Source organism: Panthera leo, chromosome C1, assembly GCF_018350215.1.
Source record: "Panthera leo isolate Ple1 chromosome C1, P.leo_Ple1_pat1.1, whole genome shotgun sequence".
Taxonomy (NCBI): domain Eukaryota; kingdom Metazoa; phylum Chordata; class Mammalia; order Carnivora; family Felidae; genus Panthera; species Panthera leo.
The window spans coordinates 187910370-187934121 of record NC_056686.1 but is presented as its reverse complement, the minus strand read 5'-3'; the positions used below and the strand labels follow the sequence as shown (position 1 = coordinate 187934121).

General features: G+C 33.5%; 1 protein-coding gene across 3 annotated transcripts in view; it reads right to left on the bottom strand.

The window, feature by feature from the left end:
• Positions 1 to 23752, bottom strand: part of NBEAL1 (neurobeachin like 1) — a 179707-nt gene that overhangs the window by 50978 nt on the left and 104977 nt on the right. For all 3 annotated transcript variants that reach the window (XM_042949777.1, XM_042949778.1, XM_042949779.1), the window contains 8 exons: positions 21834 to 21991; positions 19062 to 19186; positions 13627 to 13753; positions 8172 to 8320; positions 7441 to 7574; positions 5070 to 5171; positions 2943 to 3038; positions 2421 to 2545 (listed from right to left, as the gene is read on the bottom strand). In XM_042949777.1, coding sequence (XP_042805711.1) covers positions 2421 to 2545; positions 2943 to 3038; positions 5070 to 5171; positions 7441 to 7574; positions 8172 to 8320; positions 13627 to 13753; positions 19062 to 19186; positions 21834 to 21991 — 1016 coding nt within the window. The remainder of the gene's footprint in view (positions 1 to 2420; positions 2546 to 2942; positions 3039 to 5069; positions 5172 to 7440; positions 7575 to 8171; positions 8321 to 13626; positions 13754 to 19061; positions 19187 to 21833; positions 21992 to 23752) is intronic.

Genomic DNA, 23752 nt, shown 5'->3' with positions numbered 1-23752 from the left:
CCTCCCCCACATGTGCTGTAAAAATAAACATTAAAAAAAGTTAAAAAAAAAAAAAAAAAAAAAAGACAGAAAGAAAACACAGAGAACCAAAAAAGGAGAAACTTAAAATCAACCACAGAGATAACATTAACATTAAAAAAAAATATTAATTTATTTTGAGAGAGAGTAGGAATGCATGCAAAAGTTGAGGAGGGGGTAGAGAGAGAGAGGGAGAGAGAGAATCCCAAGTAGGCTCCTTGCTGGCAGGGGTCAATTCCACAAACTGTGAGATTGTGACTTGAGCAGAAATCAAGAGTCAGATGCTTAACCAACTGAGCCACCCATGTCCCCCCAACATTAACATTTTGATGAATATTTGCCACCCTTAATGTGTAAGTTAATACACAAATATATTTCAGTATAAAAGTGCTATACATAATATATTGTTCATAACCTAGACTTTCATTTTCTATTTATGTCTTTCCAAATAACTGAATAATCTATTTTAACAGGCACATGGTATTTATAACAGTGACATATATGAATGTATGACAATTTAACTATTTCTTTACTTTTAGATATTAAGGATTGTTTCTATTTTTCTGCTGTTGTAAGCAATGTGATGAGACATCCCTTTGTGGCCAAGGTAATGGAAGAAAAATATGGAGGATCAGTCAAGAATTGTGAAAATGAATGCTTAACAATTAAAGGTAAGAGAAGAAGGTAGAAAAGAAAGGAAGATTATGGGTAGGAAGACGACCTAACCCAGAAAATAAACAAAGGATATATATAGTGGTTCTGTAAGCACTACCAGTGTGTAATCGTTTCTGAATGGTGGTTTGAATAGTAACATCTGAATTAGTGGGTATAAAATCTGAATAAGAATGAAGTTTTTTAGAGGAAATAAACATTAAACTTTCAAACCAAAATAGTAATTAATTCATCAAGCTGAGGCCAATTTCTTTTTACACAGTAATCAATATTCAAGGGAATAAAAGTTTTCAGGTCAAAGTCATCTGTACCAATACAAAAACATATACCACCGAAATGTATTTAATTAAATTAATTAATTAATTTATTTATTTTTAAAGTAGGCTTCATGCCCAGCAAGGAGCGCAATGTGGGGCTTGAACTCACAACCCTGATATCAAGACCTGAACTGAGATCAAACGTCAAACACTTAACTGACTGAGCCACCCAGATGCCCCAACTGTTGAAATTTAAAACAATTATTTCCTTTTGAACAGTGTTAAAAAACAAACAAAAAAACCTTGTTCTTTTGTTATTGTCAGAAAAACTTTGAGGTAACACATGGCAGAATTCTACTAGTAGATCAGATCAAATATTAAACACTGCAAAAAGTCCTAAGGTAGATTTGCAAATAAAAGAAAAAAAATGTACAATCTACTCTCAAATAAATCTATTTTGCTTGCAAAACAGTTTTTGCCCTTATTATTAGAAGTCATAACTGACAAGTCATCCACAATTTCACGTGGAGAAAAAGGGAAATTAAAATCAGACTATTTCACTTGTCAGCAACTTGCTTTGAAAAAAAACGTGAGACATTTACAGGGTCAATTGTAAACATACAGAATTATAAAAATTCCTTTCCTAATTAAAATAGTAACTTTCTACACATTTCACTATTCTTTATTCACATTATTTGTAAATAATAGTGTTAATTTTGTATCTACAAAAATGTTATATTAAGTGGATATGTTTTTGCTGGATTTTTTAAAAAGTTTAATTATTTTGAGACAGAGAGAAGAGAGAGAACACACAGGAGCAGCAGAGAGAGACGAGGGGAGAGAGACAGAGAATCCTAAGCCATGGGGCTCAAACCCACAAACCACGAGATCATGACCTGAGCCAAAGTCAAGTCAGTTGCTCAACCGACTGTGCCACCCAGGTGCCCCTTAAGTGTGTGTTTTTGCATGTTAGAGAATTATTAAGTCTAAAATACCTGGGAAGAAAAATTATCTTTCGGCACATACATATGACAAGGTGAAAGAAATTCTAAACAATATCAACTTAAATTTGGCAAAAAAGGGAAACAAACAGCCTATATATATTTAAGATACCTGAGGGACAAGAGATATATTTTCAAAAAAACATCATGAAGGGATTATCAGACTCTGATTATCAAAAGTAGTTGTGCATTTAAAAAAAGTAACACTTGATTGGCCATAAGAGAAATCAGTACAAATTCAAAAACACCATAAAAAATGATGGGTATCTTTTTTTTTTTGACAGAGAGAGACAAAGGCAGGGCAAGGGAGACAGAAAATCTTAAGCAGACTCCACGCCCAGTGCGTGGCTCCACGCAGGGCTCGATCTCATGATTCATGACCTGAGCCAAAATCAAGAGTTGGATGCTTAACCAGCTGAGCCACCCAGGTGCACGTGATGGGTGTCTTTCAAAAGGGATAAAAGACACTTACTTTTCTCGCATGGCTTTGGCATTTTTATCATTAACTACTCCAATTGGTTTGGAAAGATCTCGAAATACAGATGGATTATTAAGGTCCAACTCTTCCGAAGTATAATCTTGTAAAATCCAGGGAAACTAAAAGAGCCACAATTTACAATTTAGACATTCCTTACCAGAGAAGCTACTATCCCCATATATAATATCAAATGCTTATTTAAGACAAAAAGGGATAGTCTTTAGAAATATTTTCCTTGTTGCAAATGTTTATTCAGCTTCAGTTCCATAACCAGAAGCATTACTTCCTATAATTCCACCGGAATATTTTTAGTGAAGTGAAAAAAAAGCTTTAATTATTTAATTATTCTTTGTGTTTATAATCTTTCTGAAAATAGCAAGGGAGAAAATATACACAAAGGCAAAAACAGTTTTTATGTTTTGAAAGATGAAAAATAACCATAATACACACATACATTTCTATGTATTATAGAACTGAAAGGCTATTCCATATTTATGAGATTTCTATAAAACTTACCACTGGATACTGTGCAAGGTCATTATATGTTCGTCCTGCCATTGTATTTATTTGAATGAGGTAGTCAAAATTTGTTATCTCTCTGTTCACCCATTTCTAGACAGCACAAAAAAAGAACAAAATCAAAATTAATCTATATCTCTTCGAAGTTTGTATTACTGATAGTACTAAGGTAATCTTTTTTTTTTTCAATGTTTATTTATTTTTAAGAGAGAGAGAGACAGAATCCGAAGCAGGCTCCAGACTCTGACCCGTCAGCACAGAGGCTCGAACCCACAAACCGTGAGATCATGACCTGAGCCCAAGTTGGGACACTTAACCAAATAAGCGACCGAGGCACCCACTAACAGAATCTTTTGTTCCTATTATCTTGGTGTCTTTCTGATAAAAGGAATGGGGATTTTAAAAAAGTTTAACAGGGAAATAAAATCAATATATCTTTTCCTAAATTTACTTCCTTTTAAAAATCAGTCTTCAGAAAAGGTACAGAAAATTAAACATAAATCTTTTATTATAGTCAAACTTCATAAGAACTAAATCTTTTTTTGAATTAAATTATTTTATTTAAATACCTTTAAAAGATCAATTTTTGAAGGATTGTCCAACATTGAAAATTTTGTTACAGGGGCGCAAGAGTGGCTCAGTCAGTTAAGCATCTGACTCTTGGTTTCCATGCAGGTCATGATCTCACAGTTTCATGAGTTTGGGCCCTGTGTCAGGCATCATGGAGTCTGCTTAGGATTCTCTCTCTCTCCCCCACTTCTCTCTGCCCCTCCCCCACTCGTGCTGTCTCTGTTTCTCTCAAAATAAATAAATAAATTTTTTTAAAAAGAAAATTTTGTTATAAATTGAAATTTTTGTAAGTGCACATATTTAAAAAAAAGCATCTTAATGTACTAAAATGATCTACAAATTTTAAATAAATTTCATGTTAACTATCCTCAGAGAACTGTCTTGCCAGAGCAACAGCAGATCAGAATTTGCTACATTAGATACAAATTTTCTAAAGAAAATCATAATCACTTTTTTCTTTTAATCACTTCATTGTACCTAACCTGTTAATTACACAGTATGGGTATTCTCAAGAATTTTGTTGACAGATTAACATTCACCTTTAAGTTTACTAAGTGCCTTAAGCAAAAGATACACTTATGGGAAATGGTGAGAAATGAATGTATATATATAGAGAGAGATTTTACAGAAAGCCCAATTATAATTATTCTTGAGTGCTAACCTGAGAAATACTCTAATGAATAAAGTTTATTCCAAAAAAACAGGAAATGTACTCCACTAAATAAAGCTTATTCCATAAGCAACAAGAAGGGATTGATGATAGCTTTTGAACAAGAACCACATTTAAGATTAAGACTAATGCATATGTAAGAGAAAGGAAAGAGCCAGGAGGCAGAGACCTGAGTTAGGAGACTACTGATAGTCCTGGAGAGCAAAAAACAACGGCCTTTCCTTGGTTTTTGGTAGCAGAAATATAAGAGAGATGTTGGAATATAGGTGGGGATAAAAAACAACATTAATTAGCTTTGGCAGATAGAAGAATTGGTCATTTTTTGCCTTTTTTTGCCAGAGTGTCTTTTGTATTTTCCCACTTTTTATTTACTTCATGTATGGATAACTTTTATTATTAGGAAAAAAACCCAGCAAATTCACCTGCTATATTTTTAAAAGATAAAATTATTAGAAGAATTCGTAAGATATGCCTGGGAACCAAATGATATGGGAGCTGGAGGACAGGGTACTATGCATTAGTGAAACAGGAAGATTCAAAGATAATTCAAAACATCAATTTGAATGGAAGAATGGTTATAATAATCAAAATAAAATAATCAGAAGAGAAAGTTTTACATTTAAGCAAAAGCCTGAGATATAAAATGAACATAAAAATAGTGACTGTTAGGGGCACCTGGGTGGCTCTTTCAGTTAAGTGGGTCAGGAGACTCCTGAACCATGAAATCAGGCCCCACGTCAGACTGAGGGCTGACAGTGTAGAGCCTGCTTGAGATTCTCTCTCTCCCTCTCTCTGCACCTCCCCTGCTAATGTGCATTCTCTCTTTCTCTCTCAAAATAAATAAAATAAACATAAAAAAAAAAGTGACTGTTAAAATTTCCTACCTGTGTCAATCCTGATGCTTTGAACAATTCCTGTGGTGATCTGGTTCCGTAACTATTTGGAGAATGAAGTGACAACAGTCTGCTATATACTTTGTTTCTAACCTAAAAAACACAAACAAACAGCATTTTATAGTTTAAAAATTGATCAAAACAAACTGCGATTATGGTTTTTGTAATTGCTTTACTGAGATACAATTCACATGTCACAAAATCTACCCTTTGAAGTATGTAATTCAATGAGTCTTTTTGTATATTCACAGAGCTGTGCAACCACAAACATGATCTAACTCTGGAACATTTTTATCATCCTCAAAAGAAACTCTACACTCACTAGCCATCACCTCCCACCCAGTTCCCACTCCCTCTCATCCCCCGACAATTGCTAACCTACTTTCTGCCTCTACAGATTTGCCTATTCTGGACAGTTCTCATAAATAGAGGATTATGGTTTTAACTTCTCTACTATACTAGGTTTGGTGAAGTCAGGCCATATAAATTTTGAAAAGGTTACAGTGTATACTGGAAGGATCACCAGACACTAAATCATAAAACTAGCTCAAGTCCAGTTCAAATTTAGTTTTGTCATTTACTTATCATACTGGCAAATCAATTAATTTACTGAGTCTCATTTGTCTCTATCCTTACAGTTTTCTGAATTTTTCAGGGCTACCCAAATGTAGCACTAAAATTCATCTTTGAACTTCAGTTTCCTCATCTATAAAAAAAAAGGAATAATGGAATTTGCCATATCTAATCTGAAGGTTGTTATGAAGATTAGATACTGCATATAAATGTGCTTTAAAAACTCTAAAGTTAGAAGCACCTGGGTGGCTTGGTTGGTTGCGTGTCCAATTCTTGATCTTGGCTCAGGTCATGATCTCACAAGTTTGTGGGATTGGAGCCCCATGTCAGGCTCTATGCTGACAGTATGGTGCCTGCTTGGGATTCTCTCCCTGTCTCTCTGCCCCTCCCCTGCACACTCTCCTCTTCCTCTCTCTGTCCCTTCCCCATTCTCTTTCTCTCAAAGTAAATAAATAAACTTAAAAAAATAAAAAACCTCTAAAAGTGCCTGGGTGGCTCAGTCGGTTAAGCATCAGACTTCAGCTCAGGTCATGATCTCATAGTCTGTGAGTTTGAGCCCAACATCAGGCTCCACACACTGACTGTGGAGCCTGATTGGGAATTCTCTCTCTCCTCTCTCTCTGCCCCTCCCCAGCTCATACTCGTGCTCTTGGTCTCTCAAAATAAATAAGTAAACATTAAAAAAAAAAACACCAAAAAAATAGTAAAACCTCTAAAGTTATACAAATGTACAGTATTCAACAAGAACATGCTTGGTTTGACACACCTTCCTAAAAACATAAGCTTTATATATTCCTATGGAGAAAATTTATTTTTAATAGTAAAAAAGTATTATTTTATAAAAATACAAAATGCCTTTAAACATCTGAATAAAATCATCTACAAGTAAACCTGGATCCCACAAATGAACAGAAACTTAGTTACTGACTATAGCAAAACTGAATTGAACATTCAAGGAATTTATCAGGAAAGATGCCTGTGAGAGAAAATGGAAAGAAAGCTAGGCAAGATCAAGAGTTGCCAGACAGTGATAGAAGTGTGACTCCATCACTGTGAAAAAAAGAGGGAAGGAAGGTTGGGAGTAAGAATCCTAAGTAATATGCTGAAGACACACAGCTATTGGCAGAGCTAGTACCTGGACCTAGATAATCTGGCTTCAGTGGTAATCACTTAACCACTTACACTATTCAAGAATATACTCCACTCCTGGGGCGCCTGGGTGGCTGAGTCCGTAAGCATCTGACTTCAGCTTAGGTCGTGATCTTGCAGTTCATGGGTTTGAGCCCCATATTGGGTTCTATGCTGACAGCTCAGAGCCTGGAGCCTGCTTTGGATTCTGTGTCTCTCTTTCTCTGTCCCTCCCCAACTTGTATTCTCTCTCAAAAATAAATAAATTAACTTTTGGGGAAAAAAAAGAATATACTCTACTCCTGGAAAAAATACCTGCCCCATTATTATTTAACTGAACCCAACCCAATTTCATAAATTTGTCATATAGTATACATTGTATATTATTTCACAACTGGACACTGTGAGGCACTTATTGGCTGACACTCAATATTCTACTGATTTATCTACTCATAAATAAACACTGAAAACAAGCAACCTAAAAATACTCAAACATAAATCCCAACAAAAATTCATGTACTACTTAGCCCCTAAGGCAGAGATTTTTTTCCTCTAATATTTTGACTTTACAAATGAGTCCAAAGTTTTACACAGCTCACTAGGTGGAAAATTATTTCAAGCTAATACTTGGAGGCTTCCAGAAAGGCAGCATCTTACATACCTCCTTTTTGAAATTGAGAAAGTAGTTGGATTGGTCAACATGAAAAATCTCAAGGGCGGACCTCCTTAAATTGTAACGCCGCAGGTGAATCTCTCGAATCTGAGAATGAGGCCACTTGAAATCAAAGCCTACTCCTGAAAACAGAAGAAATCTTGTGACCAGAGTACCATATGAAGTTACTTGTATTATGCAGAAGATATCTCCTAGCTCCTAACAAAAGTACCACTTAGGGAAAAGGAATTACATTTATTTCATAAAAACCATTTGATAAATTTAGTGGACGTTTAGATGGTTTCTTTTAAAAGTATTTTTAAATTCTATAGCTATTCTATTTTCTTCTCATGAAAACAGAATAATCCTGATCATTACATCTCAAAAACATTTTTCCTTTTCTCTTTATGTTGGCATTTTAGATTCAAATATCGTTTAATTTTCAGATAATGAATTATGTGAAAAGCTGATAGAAATAAATGTGCAAATAAAATTAAGACTGCATTTTATAACACAAGTTTACAGCAATCCCTCTTACCAAATCTTTACAAAACATTAACAAAAAAGCATTCCCTCCAATACGTTGTTGAAATTTAATTCCATATTGACTTTCCATTTCTCCTGTTACATGATAGACCACAATCCCACAATCCTATGTCACTGTTTTCTTCTCATTAATGATTAATAAGCTGGATACTTAACTATTGAACAACAGAAATTATTCCCCCAGAACTCCTCACCATCTTCTTTTTCAATGCTGCAATCATAGAAGTAAATGTGTTGAGTAGTAATTTCTAATCTGCCAGGAATTACGTCAATTATTGTAATGAGCTCACAGTCTTCTGACAACACCAATTTTTCTTTTTGATCCTGTTCTTCTTTTTCATCACTGTAAAAACAAAAATCAACCAAACAAAAACCATCCAATGTATTCTGTGTAAATGGAAAAGAATATCAAGAAAGAGTATTTGAATTACCTATAAAAATATTCCACTGAATATTAAACTAATTAAATACTGTCCAAAATGTTATTTCCCAATAACTCAGTTAAAAAAAAAACACAAAGTTTTATATTTTAATTGTATGTGGCCCATTAAAACAAAATATAGTGAATCTTTAAGACTACTGGCAGAGGACAGTTCGAACATACAGCAATACTAGTCATGTCATTTTAGTTATATTTGCGAGAGATGAGTTGACCTAGGGAATATATGAATCTGTGAATAAAGGAATGCATCATTAGTGATGTTTTATGAATAATTATCAGAAGCACTAATTATGACTGATTCTTAAACTGTAAAATGAGATTTTCAAGAGCAACTAAATCTAGAGCAACAACATCATCATAATGTCTCTACAATGGAACTGGAGATAATACAAGGGCTACTATAGCAATACCTTACTTAAAATAAAGTCATCTTGTATTAAGAGGACTGTTATCTTCTCCAATAAAAATAAATTATAACAGTAATTACAACATAATTATATAATTTATAATTAAATAGAATTATAAATAACATAAACTATAATTTATAAATTATAAATCTTCAGAAATTATTAAAATTATATTAACAAAAATCTTATTTATGCCAATGAAGATTACTACTGAACCAGGTCAATTTGTAATATTAAAGTAAGTTCCAAAGAAATGCTTGCCATGTGTAGTTTATAATCTAAAAAAAAAAGTGATGTCCAGAATAAATTATGTATTTGGGTCTTGAGTACTCATTTTTGGCTGAGGCTTTACAAACATAGAAAGTAAAAGTCAGGGCAAATGTGTAAATCATGAAATTTGAACACATTCCCTAAGGCACACACACAGATCTACTGGCAAAGAATGGCAGTCTTCTGGAAAAAGGGGTTTAAATACTAATTATTGCCTGACCACTAACCTATACTAACTTTTTATAAAGGGCCAGACTTTTTTAAAAACAGGCTTTTTGTTTAAAAACAAAACAAAGTAAGGGCACCTGAATGGTTCAGTCAGTTAAGCATCCAACTCCTGATTTCAGATCGGGTCATGATCTCACAGTTTCTGGGATTGAGCCCATGTCAGGCTCTGCACTGATGGCATGGAACCTGCGTGGGATTCTCTCTCTGCCCCTCCCCTGCTTGTGCTCTCTCTCTGTCAACATAAATAAACTTAAAAAATAAAAATAAATTAAGAAAAAAAACAAAATGAGTAAAACATAAACCCAATGAGTACAGACATCACTGGCAACACAGAGCAGGTAAGACATACACCACAAAATTAATCCAGGAAAGTCACTAAGCAAAAATACCACCATAATAACCACCATCAAAGAAGGGAATCAGAAACCAGAGTGGTTACAATTTATTATCTAAAATGCAAAGAAAAAGTAAATTATGAGCCATAAAGAAAAACACAGTAAAAAGAAACTGTCTTTGGGGAACTTCGGATGTTCACATTAGCAGACAAAAACATCAAAGTAGCTATGGTAAATACATTAAAAGAACTACAGGAAACTATGTTTAAAGAACTAAAGTGCATTCATTATGGCAACAAAGCCTAGTCAAATAGAGACTGTCAATTAAGAGACAGAAATTACATAATCTTTAAAAAGGGAACCACATGGAAAACCGTGGAATCAAAAAGCATAATAACTAAATGAAAATTTTACCAGAAGGACTCAATAGCATTTAAAAAAATTTTTTTAGCGTTTATTTGTTTTTGAGAGACAGAGGGAGACAGAGCACAAGCAGGGGAGTAGGCGGAGAGAGAGGGAGACACAGAATCTAAAGCAGGCTCCAGGCTCTGCAGTGTTAGCACAGAGCCCGAAGCGAGGCTCGAACCCACGAACTGGGAGATCATGACCTGAGCCGAAGTCGGATGCTTAACCGACTGAGCCACCCAGCCCAGGCACCCCTCAATAGCATATTTGAACTTGCCTCTCAATAGCATATTTGAACTTGCAGAGGAAAGAAGCAGGACTCTTGAAGACAGTTCAAAAGAAACTGTCCAACCTGAAGAAGAACACAAAGGAAGAAAGAAGCAGGATGAAAAAACCTCAGAGGGTTACCATCATGGGAAACAACAGATGTGTAAAAGGACTTCCAAAGAGGGCAGAGAAAAAGAGCCAAACATACATATTTGAAGAAATAATGCCTGAGAACTTCCCAAATAAAAAAATAATAATAATTCACACATCCAGGAAGATTTTATGAATATCCAAAGATATCCACACATGGACATAAAGCCAAGGTGCTGAAAGCCAAGTACAAAAACCACCACAATACAGGATGCTAAAATGTAGTGGGATGACATATTCAAAATGCTGAAAAGAAAAGAAAAGAAAAGGAAAGAAAAGAAAAGAGAAGAGAAGAGAAGAGAAGAGAAAAGAGAGAAAAAAGAAAAGAAAAAACACCTGTCCACTAAGAACTGTATATCCAACAAAACCATCCTTCAAAAAAGAAAGCAATGGTCCTCAGGCAATGGAGAGTCACATGCAGAAGAATGAATATGGACTCCTACATCATACCATATACAAAAATTAACTGAAAATGGATCAAAGACCTAAATGTAGGAGATAAAATATAAAACTCTTAGGGGAAAAAAAGATAAATGGGACCTCAAAATTTTAAATTTTTGTGCAACAAAATGAAGGAAAACACATTCAATGGGAGAACATTTTTGCAAATCATGTATCTGATAAGGCATTTGTATCTAGAATAATCACTATAACTTAATAACTAAAAGACAACCCAATTAAAAAAATGAGCAAAGGATTTACATAAATATTTATCCAAAAGAGATATATAAATAGTAAACAAATCCGTGAAAAGATGCTCAGCTTCATTAGTCATTAGGAAAATGCAAATTAAAATCACAAGGTATCATTCCAAATCTTATAGAATAGTGTAATAAATAAACACACAAAATGTCAAAAATTGGGGTAGAAGTGGAGAAATCTGAACCCCTATATGTCACTTGAGGGAATGTTAAATGGTGTAGTCAGTATGAAAACAATTTTACAATTCCTCATAAGGTTGTACATAGATTTACCATATAACTAACAAATCCATTCCTAGGTATATACCCAATATAATTAAAAACATATGTCGACACAAAGTTCTGTACATGAATATTCATGGAAGTATAAATTACAAAAACCAAAAAGTAGAAACAACTGTCTGTTCATCAACTGATGAACGGATAAACAAAGGTGGTATATCCATATGATGGAATATTATTCAACCATAAAATGGAATGAAGTCAAGTTACATGCTACTCCATGAATGAACCTTGGACACATTATACTGAATGAAATAAGCTAGACATAAAAGGCCACATATTGTAAGAAATAAATGAAATGTCAAAAACAGACAAAGCCAATAGAGACAGAAAGCAGATGAGTGATTTCCAGGGGATGTAGGAAGGAGAAAATTGGGAGTGTCTACTAAAAAAGTACAAGATTTCCTTTCAGAGTGATGAAAATGTTCTGTAATTAGATCTGTGAACATACTAAAACCCATGGAATGTTACACTTTAAAAGAGTAAATTTTATATTATATGAATCTCAATTTTCAAAAGATATATAACTAAAATTTTGTTAAAAAAGTAGCCAAAAATGAAGGCAAAAATAAAGACTACCACAGATAACAAAGCCTGAGAGAATCTGTGGTCAGACATTCCTCACATGAAAATAAAAGAAGTCCTTCAGGCTAGAAGATGAAGACACCAGATGGAAATTTGAATGTGCACAAATAAAGTATATAAGTATGGTAATTATGCAGGCAAATAAAAAGTACAGTTATATAGTTTTCTCTATTCTTCCCTGGACTGATTTAGACAAGTGCATACAATAGTAACTACAAAATTGTATTGTTGGCCTTAAAACACATGAAAGTCTGTATTTATGATAATTAATACAAAGGACAGATAAGGAAATCAATATCTTTTATGTTTGGGAAAATTTTCTACTACAAATTCAAAATTTTTAAATGTATCTAAGGCTATTCATTTTAAATTTTCTTCTTGAGGGAGGTTTGCTAATTTGTATCTTTCAAGGAATTTGTCCATTTAAATTGTCAAAATTTATTGGTAAAGTTGTATTTAGTATTTCTTTTTAATCATTTTAATATTTTTAGTGTTCTCTCCTTTTTAATTCCCAATATTGATAATTTATGTTGCCTTTCTTTCTTTCCTGACCAGTCTGGCAAGGAGTTTATGTTTTGTTAGCTCTTTTTTTATTTTTTTAATAACTAGCTTTTGTTTTCTTTGGTCTTTTTCCTTTTCCAATTTTCTTTTCATGACTTCTGCTTTCATCTTTATAATTTCTTCCTTCTGCTTAAGAGTTTATATTTTATTTTGTACTTTCTATCTAAACTTTAACTATCTAAACATTCTATCTAAGCTTTAACTGTATCCCACAAATTTGATAGGTTATGTTTTCATTATCATTCAGCTAAAAATATTTTCTAATTTCAAGGTCCAGCTCAAAGTTATCTCAGTTCTAAAAAGCATTTCTCAATAATGTCAGTTAATACTGATAGACTACTCACAACTGATATAGCAGTAACTGATGGATCCTGCAAATACAGTTGACTTTTAAACAATACAGAGGTTAGTGGCACTGAAGCTGGTGTAAAAATCTACAAATAAAATTGACTCCCTAAAAATTTAACTAACAGCCTACTGTTGACCAGAAGCCTTACCAACCAATAATATACACAGTTGATGAATAAATCTTTTGTATATCTTATATACTGTATTCTTACAATAAAGTAAGCTAGAAAAAAGAAAAAGGTTTTAAGAAAATCATTAGGAAGATATAATACATTTACAGTACTATATTGTTTTTATTGACAAAAATCATATATAAGTGGATCCATGCAGTTTAAACCTTTATTGTTCAAGGGTCACTGTACTTAGTATTTTAACCTTCCATGATTTTATAATCCTGTTTTTCAGAACAAAATTTTTTAATGTTTATTAAAATACAACAATATAATGTTTATATTGAGACACACACACACACACACACACACACACACACACACAGAATCCTAAGCAGGCTCCACACTGTCAGCGCACAGCCCAGTGCAGGGCTCAATCCCATGAACCTTGAGATCATGACCTGAACCAAAATCAAGAGCCAGATGCTCAACTGACTGAGCCACCCACGCTCCCCCAGAACAAAATAATGTTCACTCCTTTCAAATACTTATACATACATATTTACTCTGGCTGTTATGTCTTCTTCAGGAAGGTCTAATTTATCCTCTTCCATATTGCTAACTTTTACTTGTTTCACTACTTCCAAAAGCAATGAATCACTAGAAGGCTGTGAGTGTTGGATACCTGTTGAAAATAAATACAAAATATCTATTAAACACAAAGTAAAAAATAATCCTATTATAGTCCTGTAACTTCTGGCTATTAATTACATAATAATACATATATATATTAAGTAAAGGAAGAGAGTAAGGGAATTGGGTGAAGGTACTCAAAAGGTCTAAACTTCCAGTTATAAATAAGTATTGAGAACATAATGTGCAATGATGACTATAGTCAGCAATGCTATATGGTATACTTGCTACAAGAGCAGATCCTAAAATTCTTAACATAAGGAAAAAATTTTTGTTAACTACACGACATGATGGGTGATAACTAAACATTACGGTAGTTATTTTGCAATATGCACATATCTCAAGTCATTATGTTCTAGATCTTACATAGTATTGTATGTTAATTATATTTATAAAACTGGAAAAAAACCTTGGGAGGTAAAGTTTTCTAAGATAGAAAAGATATTTACTACAGAAAAGTTTTTAATACATGATTTAGAGTAATCTGGGTTGTTTGTGATTTTTAAAAACTACTACATGTATAAAAAAAGGAATAAATGTTTTTAAAACATGTCTATAATTTTTTTATTATTTATGTTTGTTTATTTTTGAGGGTGAGACAGACAGGGTGTAAGAGGGAAAGGGGCAGAGACAGAGGAAGACACAGAATCTGAAGCAGGCTCTAGGCTCTGAGCTGTCAGCACAGAGCCCCATGAGGGGCTCGAACTCACGGACCGTGACAGCATGATCTGAGGTGAAGGTGGACTCCCAACCAACTGAGCCAGCCACCCAGGTGCCTCTGTCCTTTATTTTTAATGATGGTACTATTTATGTTTCAAAATGGGTCAACTCATCTCTTTAATTCATTTAATTCTAACATATGCCAGTAAGTCAAAGAAAGAATTATTCTCACTGTATTAATAAAACTATTTTTGTGTATTTGTACTAAAGAAATGTTAAGTAAGAATATGACAAATTATCTTTAATTGGAAGAGAATACATAATACAAGAGCTGAAGTGTTCTTTTCTGGAGCACATGGAATTTAAAAAGTAATTCTAGATACATATATACACAATAAATGAATGGATTTTATAAAATATACATTTTGTAAGAAGACAGGGCTAATATAACGGGAAGAACAAAGGCTGTGAGGTGGTGAACTTAAATTCAAATTGGGTTCTGCCATTTATTAAATAGACAACTCCTCTGAATCTTGGTTTTTTTAACTGTGAAATGGAGATACATCACATTACATTAAGTATAAAATAAATGGCAGCTATTATAATTGTACATTTACTTCTCAATTATCTGAGTGGTATAAGAGTAGTAATAAAAATAACTGCATAATTTATAGGTAGGACTGGGAAAAAGTTATGTATGTAACTATGAATAAAGACATTTCAGTTGTGGGAAACAAAAATAATTCATACCAACTAACAAAACATTATAAAGACGACAAATCCTCCCTTAATTTTTCATATGGTATCATTGCTCAGACATAAAAAATGAATCAACCTAATGTACAGCTGCATTTTTCTGTGTAAATCTGCTTTGATCACACCTTTGTCTATAGATAGGAAGTACTGGCTCACACTTTTCCTAGTTACTGAATATGTTTCTTCATATGTTCTAATTTATTGCAGGTGGCAGTATTTATTGTCCGGCATGTAATTAAAGCACATGAGAATGCAATGAAACTGAAAATCAGGAATCTATACAATGTGATACAAAGAGAAAACAGACTTTACGTAGCTGAATGACACTATTCCATTAAGAGTGTAAGTTCAGGGGCGCCTGGGTGGTTCAGTCAGTTGGGTGACCGACTTTGGCTCAGGTCATGATCTCACGGTTTGTGAGTTCGAGCCCCGCATTGGGCTCTGTGTTGACAACTCAGAGCCTGGAGCCTGTTTCAGATTCTCTGTCTCCCTCTCTCTCTGCCCCTCCCCCACTCATGCTCTGTCTCTCTCTCTGTCTCAGAAATAAAATAAAATAAAATAAAAAAAAAAAGAGTGTAAGTTCAAAATGTGATGAAAGACTGGAGAATAAACTGACAATGGGAAACACTTCCGGCAAAGAGGCCAGCTGGGAAACTACTGTAACTTTGGGAAAAGATAGCACACCAAACTAAGTCATGACAACAGGAAAGGGAATGAAAATAAGGAAAACCATTCAAAAGCTATGTAAGGGAGAATTAAGAGGACACTGTACCTAAAGAGCTATTATTATGTAGGGGATTAAGAGGGATGAGGACAGATTCATGGCTAATATTATTTTAATCTGAGTAACTAATAAATGAAGAAAATGAAACTACAACACAAAATGTGAGAGAAGCAGAGTCTAGGGCGAGGAGTAGACAAATGAGAAAACATAATGAATTCAGTTTCAGAATTTTTACATGGAAGCCCCCCTGTGGAGGAGGTATCCAATAGACAGACAGGCAGCTGGAAATCTTCAAAAGGCAGGTTAGAATAGAAACACATGTGGGAAAGCACCATTTCATATACAAACAGTGGTGAAGTCATGAGATCACCACTTCATAGAAAGAATAGGCAAAAGGCAAGATGGCTAGGCATGGATCTGGGAATATAATCATTCAAAGGTGAACAAGACTAAATACTAGTAAGAGAACTAGGAGGTTAAGCAGCATTGTTAGAAAAATATAGTTATAGAGGAGGATAACTACCAAATGGTTCAGAGACAAGAGAAACTGTAAGAAATAAAAACAAGGTGTTGCAAATACTCAGAAAAGAGTACTTTTTTAAAAAAGATTTTAAGCAATCTCTACACCCAATGTGGGGCTCGATATTACAACCCCAAGATCAAGAATTCCGTGTTCAAATCTACTTCTGAAATCATTGTTGCACCATATGCTAACTTGGATGTAAATTAAAAAAAAAAAAAAATAGAATTGCACGTTCCACTTCTTTTTTTATATAAAATTTTTTTATGTTTATTTATTTTTAGACAAAGACAGAATATGAGCTGGGGAGGAGCAGAGAGAGTGGAAGACATAGAATCCAAAGCAGGCTCAGGCTCTGAGCTGTCAGCCCAGAGCCCGATGTGGGGCTCGAACTCATGAACCACATGACCTGAGCTGAAGTCGGACACTCAACCAACTGAGCCACCCAGGTGCCCCAAGAAAAGAGTATTGCTAATGAAAAAGTATGGACAAAAATTTTTTATAAAACCAAATAAAAAAAAAAATAAAAGCAGACATAACAAAACTCTAAAACCAAGTATTTTTAATAATATATTTAAGAATACACTTTATTTCTGACTGTTTAAATTCCACAATTTACAAGTGGTTGTGTTCCAAAAGATACTTCACAAATCACTTGTTTGGAATTCACAAATAATTTTCCATCAAAAAAATGTTACAGTTAATGGATAAGTTAGCCCACAGTGTCAAAACTATCCTGTAAATTTGCAGTGCGGTGTTACAAAGCAGAACTGGGGTAAATGAAAGAAAACAAAACAAAATATTTTTTAGAATACCATGATTTCTGGCAGCTAATGAAAATACTTACAGACATAAAAAGGAGTAGGTAGAACATTATACAATTAATTCTGAAGGATACTTCAGGGAACTTTAAAGAGCTTTAGAGATTGATGCCACTGGTTTTATACTATTTCCAGTTTCACTTTGAAATGTATGAAAATTTTTTCTTCTGTACTATCTCCCTATCACTATTATACTTGGATTATTTTTGAACATTGGGTAAGGAGAAAAACTGAGAGATGAAAAAAAGAAAGAAGGGGCACCTGACTGGCTTCAGTCCAGAAAGCATGTGACTTTTTTTTTTTTTTTAATGTTTTATTTTATTTTTGAGAGAATGAGAGAGACAGCATGACTGGGAGAAGAGCAGAGAGAGAGGGAGACAGAATCTGAGGCAGGCTGCAGGCTCTGAGCTGTCAGCACAGAGCCCGACACGGGGCTCGAACCCACAAACTGTGAGATCATGACCTGAGCCGAAGTTGGATGCCCAACTGACTGAGCCACCCAGGCGCCCATGGAAAGCGTGTGACTCTTGATTTCAGAGTTGTGAGTTTTGAGCCCCACATGGGGTGTAGAGATTACTTAACTAAATAATTTAAAAAAAGAAAAAAGAAAAAAAGAAAGAGCACTAGTTTTCCTATACTTAACTAAAACCAAGCAGAAGGGACATAAAATTCTACCTATGTACAAGTATAAACGGGTGAGGAAAGGAAGAGGAACAGGGAATTTCCTGAAGTGGGATTTCTTGGCAAAAACAAAGAAAAAACAGGGGACACCATTCTTTAAGTATTACTAGATTCAAGTCATTCACCAATAGATATTTGCTGAGTAATAAGCACAGTCGAATTTCAATGAGTAGAGAAAGTATAATAGGTTTCAAGATATGTACAGGGAGGATAAGCTATATGTAAGTGACTATTCCTATATAAGATATTCTTAAAGTCAGAGTTTCTTTCGGGGATAGGACCATTATTTTGCCTTAAGGAAAATTGGTTACTGTGTCTGATTTATTTTAGAATATAAGACCATAAATGGTAGGTATCATAGATAGCACTCTTGATTAATTTACGGCATCAAATGTATTGGCCAATATATTAAGGCAGCTTTAAAAAGATTTAAAAACTGGTACTTGAATTCCATCTAAAACTTAGCCACTAAAAACAGGTGGCTACGATAAAACAATCACAATTGAGTATACACATGATTGCCAATGACTCAACAATCAACTATATTGGGTATTTCACAGACCTGTCTTCAAAAAAGGAGATATACCAAGTCAGAAAGGTGGCCAGAAAGGAAGGTTTTTTTTTTCTAGAAAAAGATACTGGCCTAAGATCCTAAGGGTCCAAGAAGAATAGGTTATAAAACAAAAACTTAAACGGTTGCTAAGAATTCTAAATATATCTAATATTAGCCCTAGTCTTGGTAAGCAAAAGACTAAGAGAAAAGAACTAAAGCAAAAGACTAAGGTACTGTTTCAATGTACCATAATGGATACAAGAGACAATGCACTGCACATAAACTACAGTATAATTTTATGATTGCAAATTATGCTTTTCTTTGAAAAATTACAATTAATTAAAATAGGAATCATCTTAGATTTAGGCCAAAGAACAGCATTTAACATACACAACCATTTAAAAATCAACTATATTGTGTACAACAAAGCTTTGTATATAAAACTTCAACATTCTGAAAAAGAAATAATTATAAAATGTCCCCCTTCCTTCATGAGTAAGCAATTCTGAAACAATAAAAACAATAAACAACCCACCAATACCCTCATTATCTTCAAGAAATAATTAAACAGCCATTGGAACTCACCTAGATTATCTCTCAAAGCACTAGCGTCTTCATGAGTTTTGAAGTTATAATTTGGCACCAATTTAAGTCTCATGCGGGAATAATTTTCTACATTAGCTAGTTTCCAGTGAACTGGATTTTGTTTCCTATGAATATTCATAAGTAAACAAGTAAAATTACTTAGTTTGAAGTTACAAAGACTGATTGATTGAAACAAAGTAAGAAAGTAAGAAAGTTACAAAGATTGATTGATTGAAACAAAGAAAGTATTCATATTAAAAACATTCATATTCATTATCTCATTTGACCCAAACAACCCTGAAAGAAAACTAATGAGAATATGCAGTTTCAGTTTATACATGAAGAACCTAAGACATGCTAAATTATTTGCCCGAAATGCTATGTTGTTTATAGGCAGCAGAAATAAGAACTGAACATAAATCTTCACCTTACAGCTTGATAGATTTTACTTTTTAACTGTTCAACGATAGTTCTTAACTAGGTATACAATGAGTTTATTCCAAATGCACTGTTCAAAATAAAATAATAATTTTAGTACAAATAAAGAGAGTATAATTGCAAATAGATCAAATCTAAATGTAAGAGCTAAAACTCTTTGAAGAAAAGATAGGAGTAGGGACGCCTGGGTGGCTCAGTCGGTTAAGCATCTGACTTCGGCTCAGGTCATGATCTCACAGTTTGTGGGTTCGAGTTCCGCATCAGGCTCTGTGCTGACAGCTCAAAGCCTGGAGCTTGCTTTGGATTCTGTGTCTCCCTCTCTCTCTGCCCCTCCCCGGCTTGTACTCTGTCTGTCTTTCAAAAATAAATAAACGTTAAAAATTAAAAAAAAAAAAAAAAAAAAAAGAAAAGATAGGAGTAAATTTTCATGACCTTGGACTTGGGTATGGTTTCTTAGATATTATATCAAAAACACAATCAACAAAAGAAAAAAGACAAACTGGACTTTGAAGTTAAAAACTTTTTGTGTAACAAACGCTAGTACCAAGAAAGTGAAAAAGACAATCTACATATTTACAAATCATAGATCTGATAAGGGTCTATTGCTGAGAAAAAGAACTCTTACAACTCAACCAAAAAACATCAAACAATCCAATTTAAAAATGGGCAAAGAACTTAGACATTTCTCCAAAAAAGATATACAAATAGCCAACAAATGAAAAGATACTCAATGTCACTGGTCATTAAGAAGTACATATCAACGGGGTGCCTGGGTGGCTTAGTTGGTTAAGTGTCCGACTTTGACTTACTAAGGTCATGATCTCACGGTTTGTGAGCTCGAGCCAGCGTTGTGCTCTGGGCTGACAGCTCAGAGCCTGGAGCCTGCTTCGGATTCTGTGTCTCCCTCTCTTTCTGTCCCTCTCCCACACATGCTCTGTCTCTGTCTCTGTCTCTCTCTCTCTCTCAAAAATAAACATTAAAAAAATTTTTTTAATTAAAAAAAAGAAATACAAATCAAAACCATAACATAGCCCTTCACATCCATTTGCCCTTCACATCACATAATAAAAAAATTGGAAAAATTTTACAAATACTGGTAAGGTTGTGGAGAAACTAGAACCCACAAACATTGCTAATGGGTATGTTATATGATGCAGATGCTGTGGAAAACAGTTTGGCAATTAGTAAGTAAGACATTGGATTATCACATGACCTAGTAATTTTCCTTATAGGTATACACTTAAAAGAATTGAAAACAGATGTTTGGAAACAAACAGTGTTCACAAATGTTCAAAGCAGTACTGTTTACAAAAGCCACAAGAAAACATCCCAATGTCTACCATCTGATGAATGAATAGACAAAATGTGGTTTGGCTATTGAAGAAGTGCTGATACATGATACAATTACGCAAGTGAAAACATTACGCAAGTGAAATAAGTTGGACACAAAAGGCCACATTTGTAAGATTCTATGTATATAAAATATCAAGAATAGGTAAATCCATAGAGACAGAATACAGGCTGGTGGTTGCCAGGGACTGGGTAAAGGAACAATAGAGAGTGACTGCTTAATGGGTCCCAGGTTTCTTTCAGCAGTAATGAAAATGTTCTGAAGCTGGACAGTGGTGATGATTGCACATTATGAATGTACTTAATGTCACTAAATTGTGTATTTTTAAATGATTAAGATGGTAAAGTTTATATTATGTGTATTTTGCCACAATAAGAAAGGTGTGTGTGTGTGTGTCTGTGTGTATGTATGTATATATATATATATATATATATATATATATATATATATATATATTTAAATTTTAATATTTAAATTTATAGTATATTATATTACAGGTATATTTACATTTTAATGCCATAATTTAAAAAATTTGTTCCAATACAATCATGTAGGAAAAGAAAGAAGCTGACAGCCAACAATATTTTAACAGTTTATTTACTTGATCCTAAGTCACTTCTATTTTGCTGATTCAGCAAAGTATGACTTAGGATCAAGTAAATAAACTGTAAAATATTCAAACATATAACATCACTAACTCCAGCTCAAAGAGGCAGTATCAAGAAGAAAGAAATAAACTGATTCAAGACTTAAACTCTATATCACAGTGTAAAAAGAAGGGAAATAACTCCATGGTGAAAACACATATATGAAGCTCTGAACATCCCAGACCTGTAATTCACAAAAAGACAACCAAATTAATTAAAAGCAATTTTTTGTAAGTTGAATGTTTTAAAAATTGAATTGGAGAGGTCACTGGCTCAAAAAGTTCTAGACAGAAGTTCTAATGAAGAAAGAATATTGAATAAATGATATCCTCCTACCTTTCAGCCCAAGGTCCCCTTTCAGATGTAAGATAGAGCTGTATTGCCTTCCAGCGTCTCAGAGTGACTAACTGTTGACTGCTAAGTTGTTTAAGCATATTATTATACCTCAAGTTCTCTTGGCGTGCTTTTCGATTAAATGGCTCCACAAAAAACTCCTGAGATAGCAATAAATAATAGCCTTGAATCTTGTATTTACAGGTATATTTAAATTTTAATGCCATAATTTAAAAAATTTATTCCAATACAATCATGGAAAAGAAAGAAGCGGACAACCAACCGTATTTTCTTATTTCATTAGAATAATTTTCTTTCATGAAGCATACTACTCTATAATCTGTATTTTGTAAAACTTTAAAAATCTAAACAACAATAAACATGTGAAGAGCTTCAAAAATGATGTACCTCAATACAGAATTTTAAAACTCAGATTTATTAACCTTATACTGTCAAGTAAAATGATCTTCCTTTGGAGTCTTTTGGTTTTTAAGGCGCTGGAATGAAACTCATTCTTAAAATAAAGTAGAAGGAAGAGTAACCACATCCATAGCTACTACTGGGGATCTAAAAGGCAAGGCCAAAGACAAAAGAAATCCATAGGGGAAAATCTCTCACAATGAAAAACTTCATCATTTGAATTGCTGCTCTCTGAATAATATCCTAGTCAGCAAATGAATTCACAAACTTATTCCAGTTTTCAGGATAAAATTCACTCTGATAATAGGTTCTATCAAGATATAACTCAGTCCTGAAATTAAGTTTTATAGTTTTCAAAAAGAAAAGTAGTAAGACTGACTCAAACAGATATTCATCTATCAGGAACTAAAATAACAGTATTTGTTTCACAAAATCAATACTGAATTATGTTAAAAAGAACAGTTAAAGACATGGATTTAGATGTGGGTTTAAAAGACATCTTTTAGAGAGGCAATACAGCACAGTGCAGTTAAGAGTTTAGAGTTAGGCCTGGTACAAATCTTAGGCACTTAATTCTCTGAGGTCCAGTATCTTCATCTCTAAGATGAGGCTGACAATATTTGTCATCAAAAAAGATTAAGATTTAAAGTACTTAATACAGTGCCAGAAAAGTAGCAAGCTCTCAATAAACTGTAGCTCTTATTCCTATAATTGTTACTATAATTACTAGACCTTTGTGAAATCAATGATTTGGTATTATTAAATATTTAAAACAGGTCAATGCTAAGAAAATTGAAGAAGTCATGACAACTCCATTATAATTTAAACATCAATTTCACAATTGGTGAAGTTCAAGCAATAAGAATATTCTAAAGTTAGTTTTACCCAGAAAAGCTAAGGATGAAGTTACAAAGAAAGTGCTGGTTGGAATAGAAACTAAAAGAACTTCTATGAGAGCAATAGAACAGTATTTTAAGCAGTGCCGCATCCAGTAATTCCACTTATCCTAGTAAAGCCATCCTGAATAAGCATAAAAGTATGACTATAAGGATGATCAATGCTACTTAAAATGAACATTGATAAATTAGGTCCAAAATTGGGACATAAATTTAATTATGCTCTAATACATAATTTAATGGAAAACTACACAGTCATATAATGGCATGGAAAGATGCTCACAATAAGAAAAGGAACAGTAAATGAAAAGTGTGCCATTTTTATATACATTAAAAAAAACAGGAAAGAGATATACCAAAATGTTAATAGTGGTGGATTACAAATGTTTCTTTTTATACCTATTAAGAAATGTATTTTTACTTGATCATCTTTGTTTCGTCAGTGTTTTGCCTGTACATATTTTATTAGATTGATATCTAAATATCTTATTCTTTTTAGAGATATTGTAAGTAGTGCTTTTTCAAAATTTCAGTTTACAATTGCTCATCGTTGGTATATAGAAATATGACTAAATTTTGTATATTGTATGTCCTGCAGTATTGCTA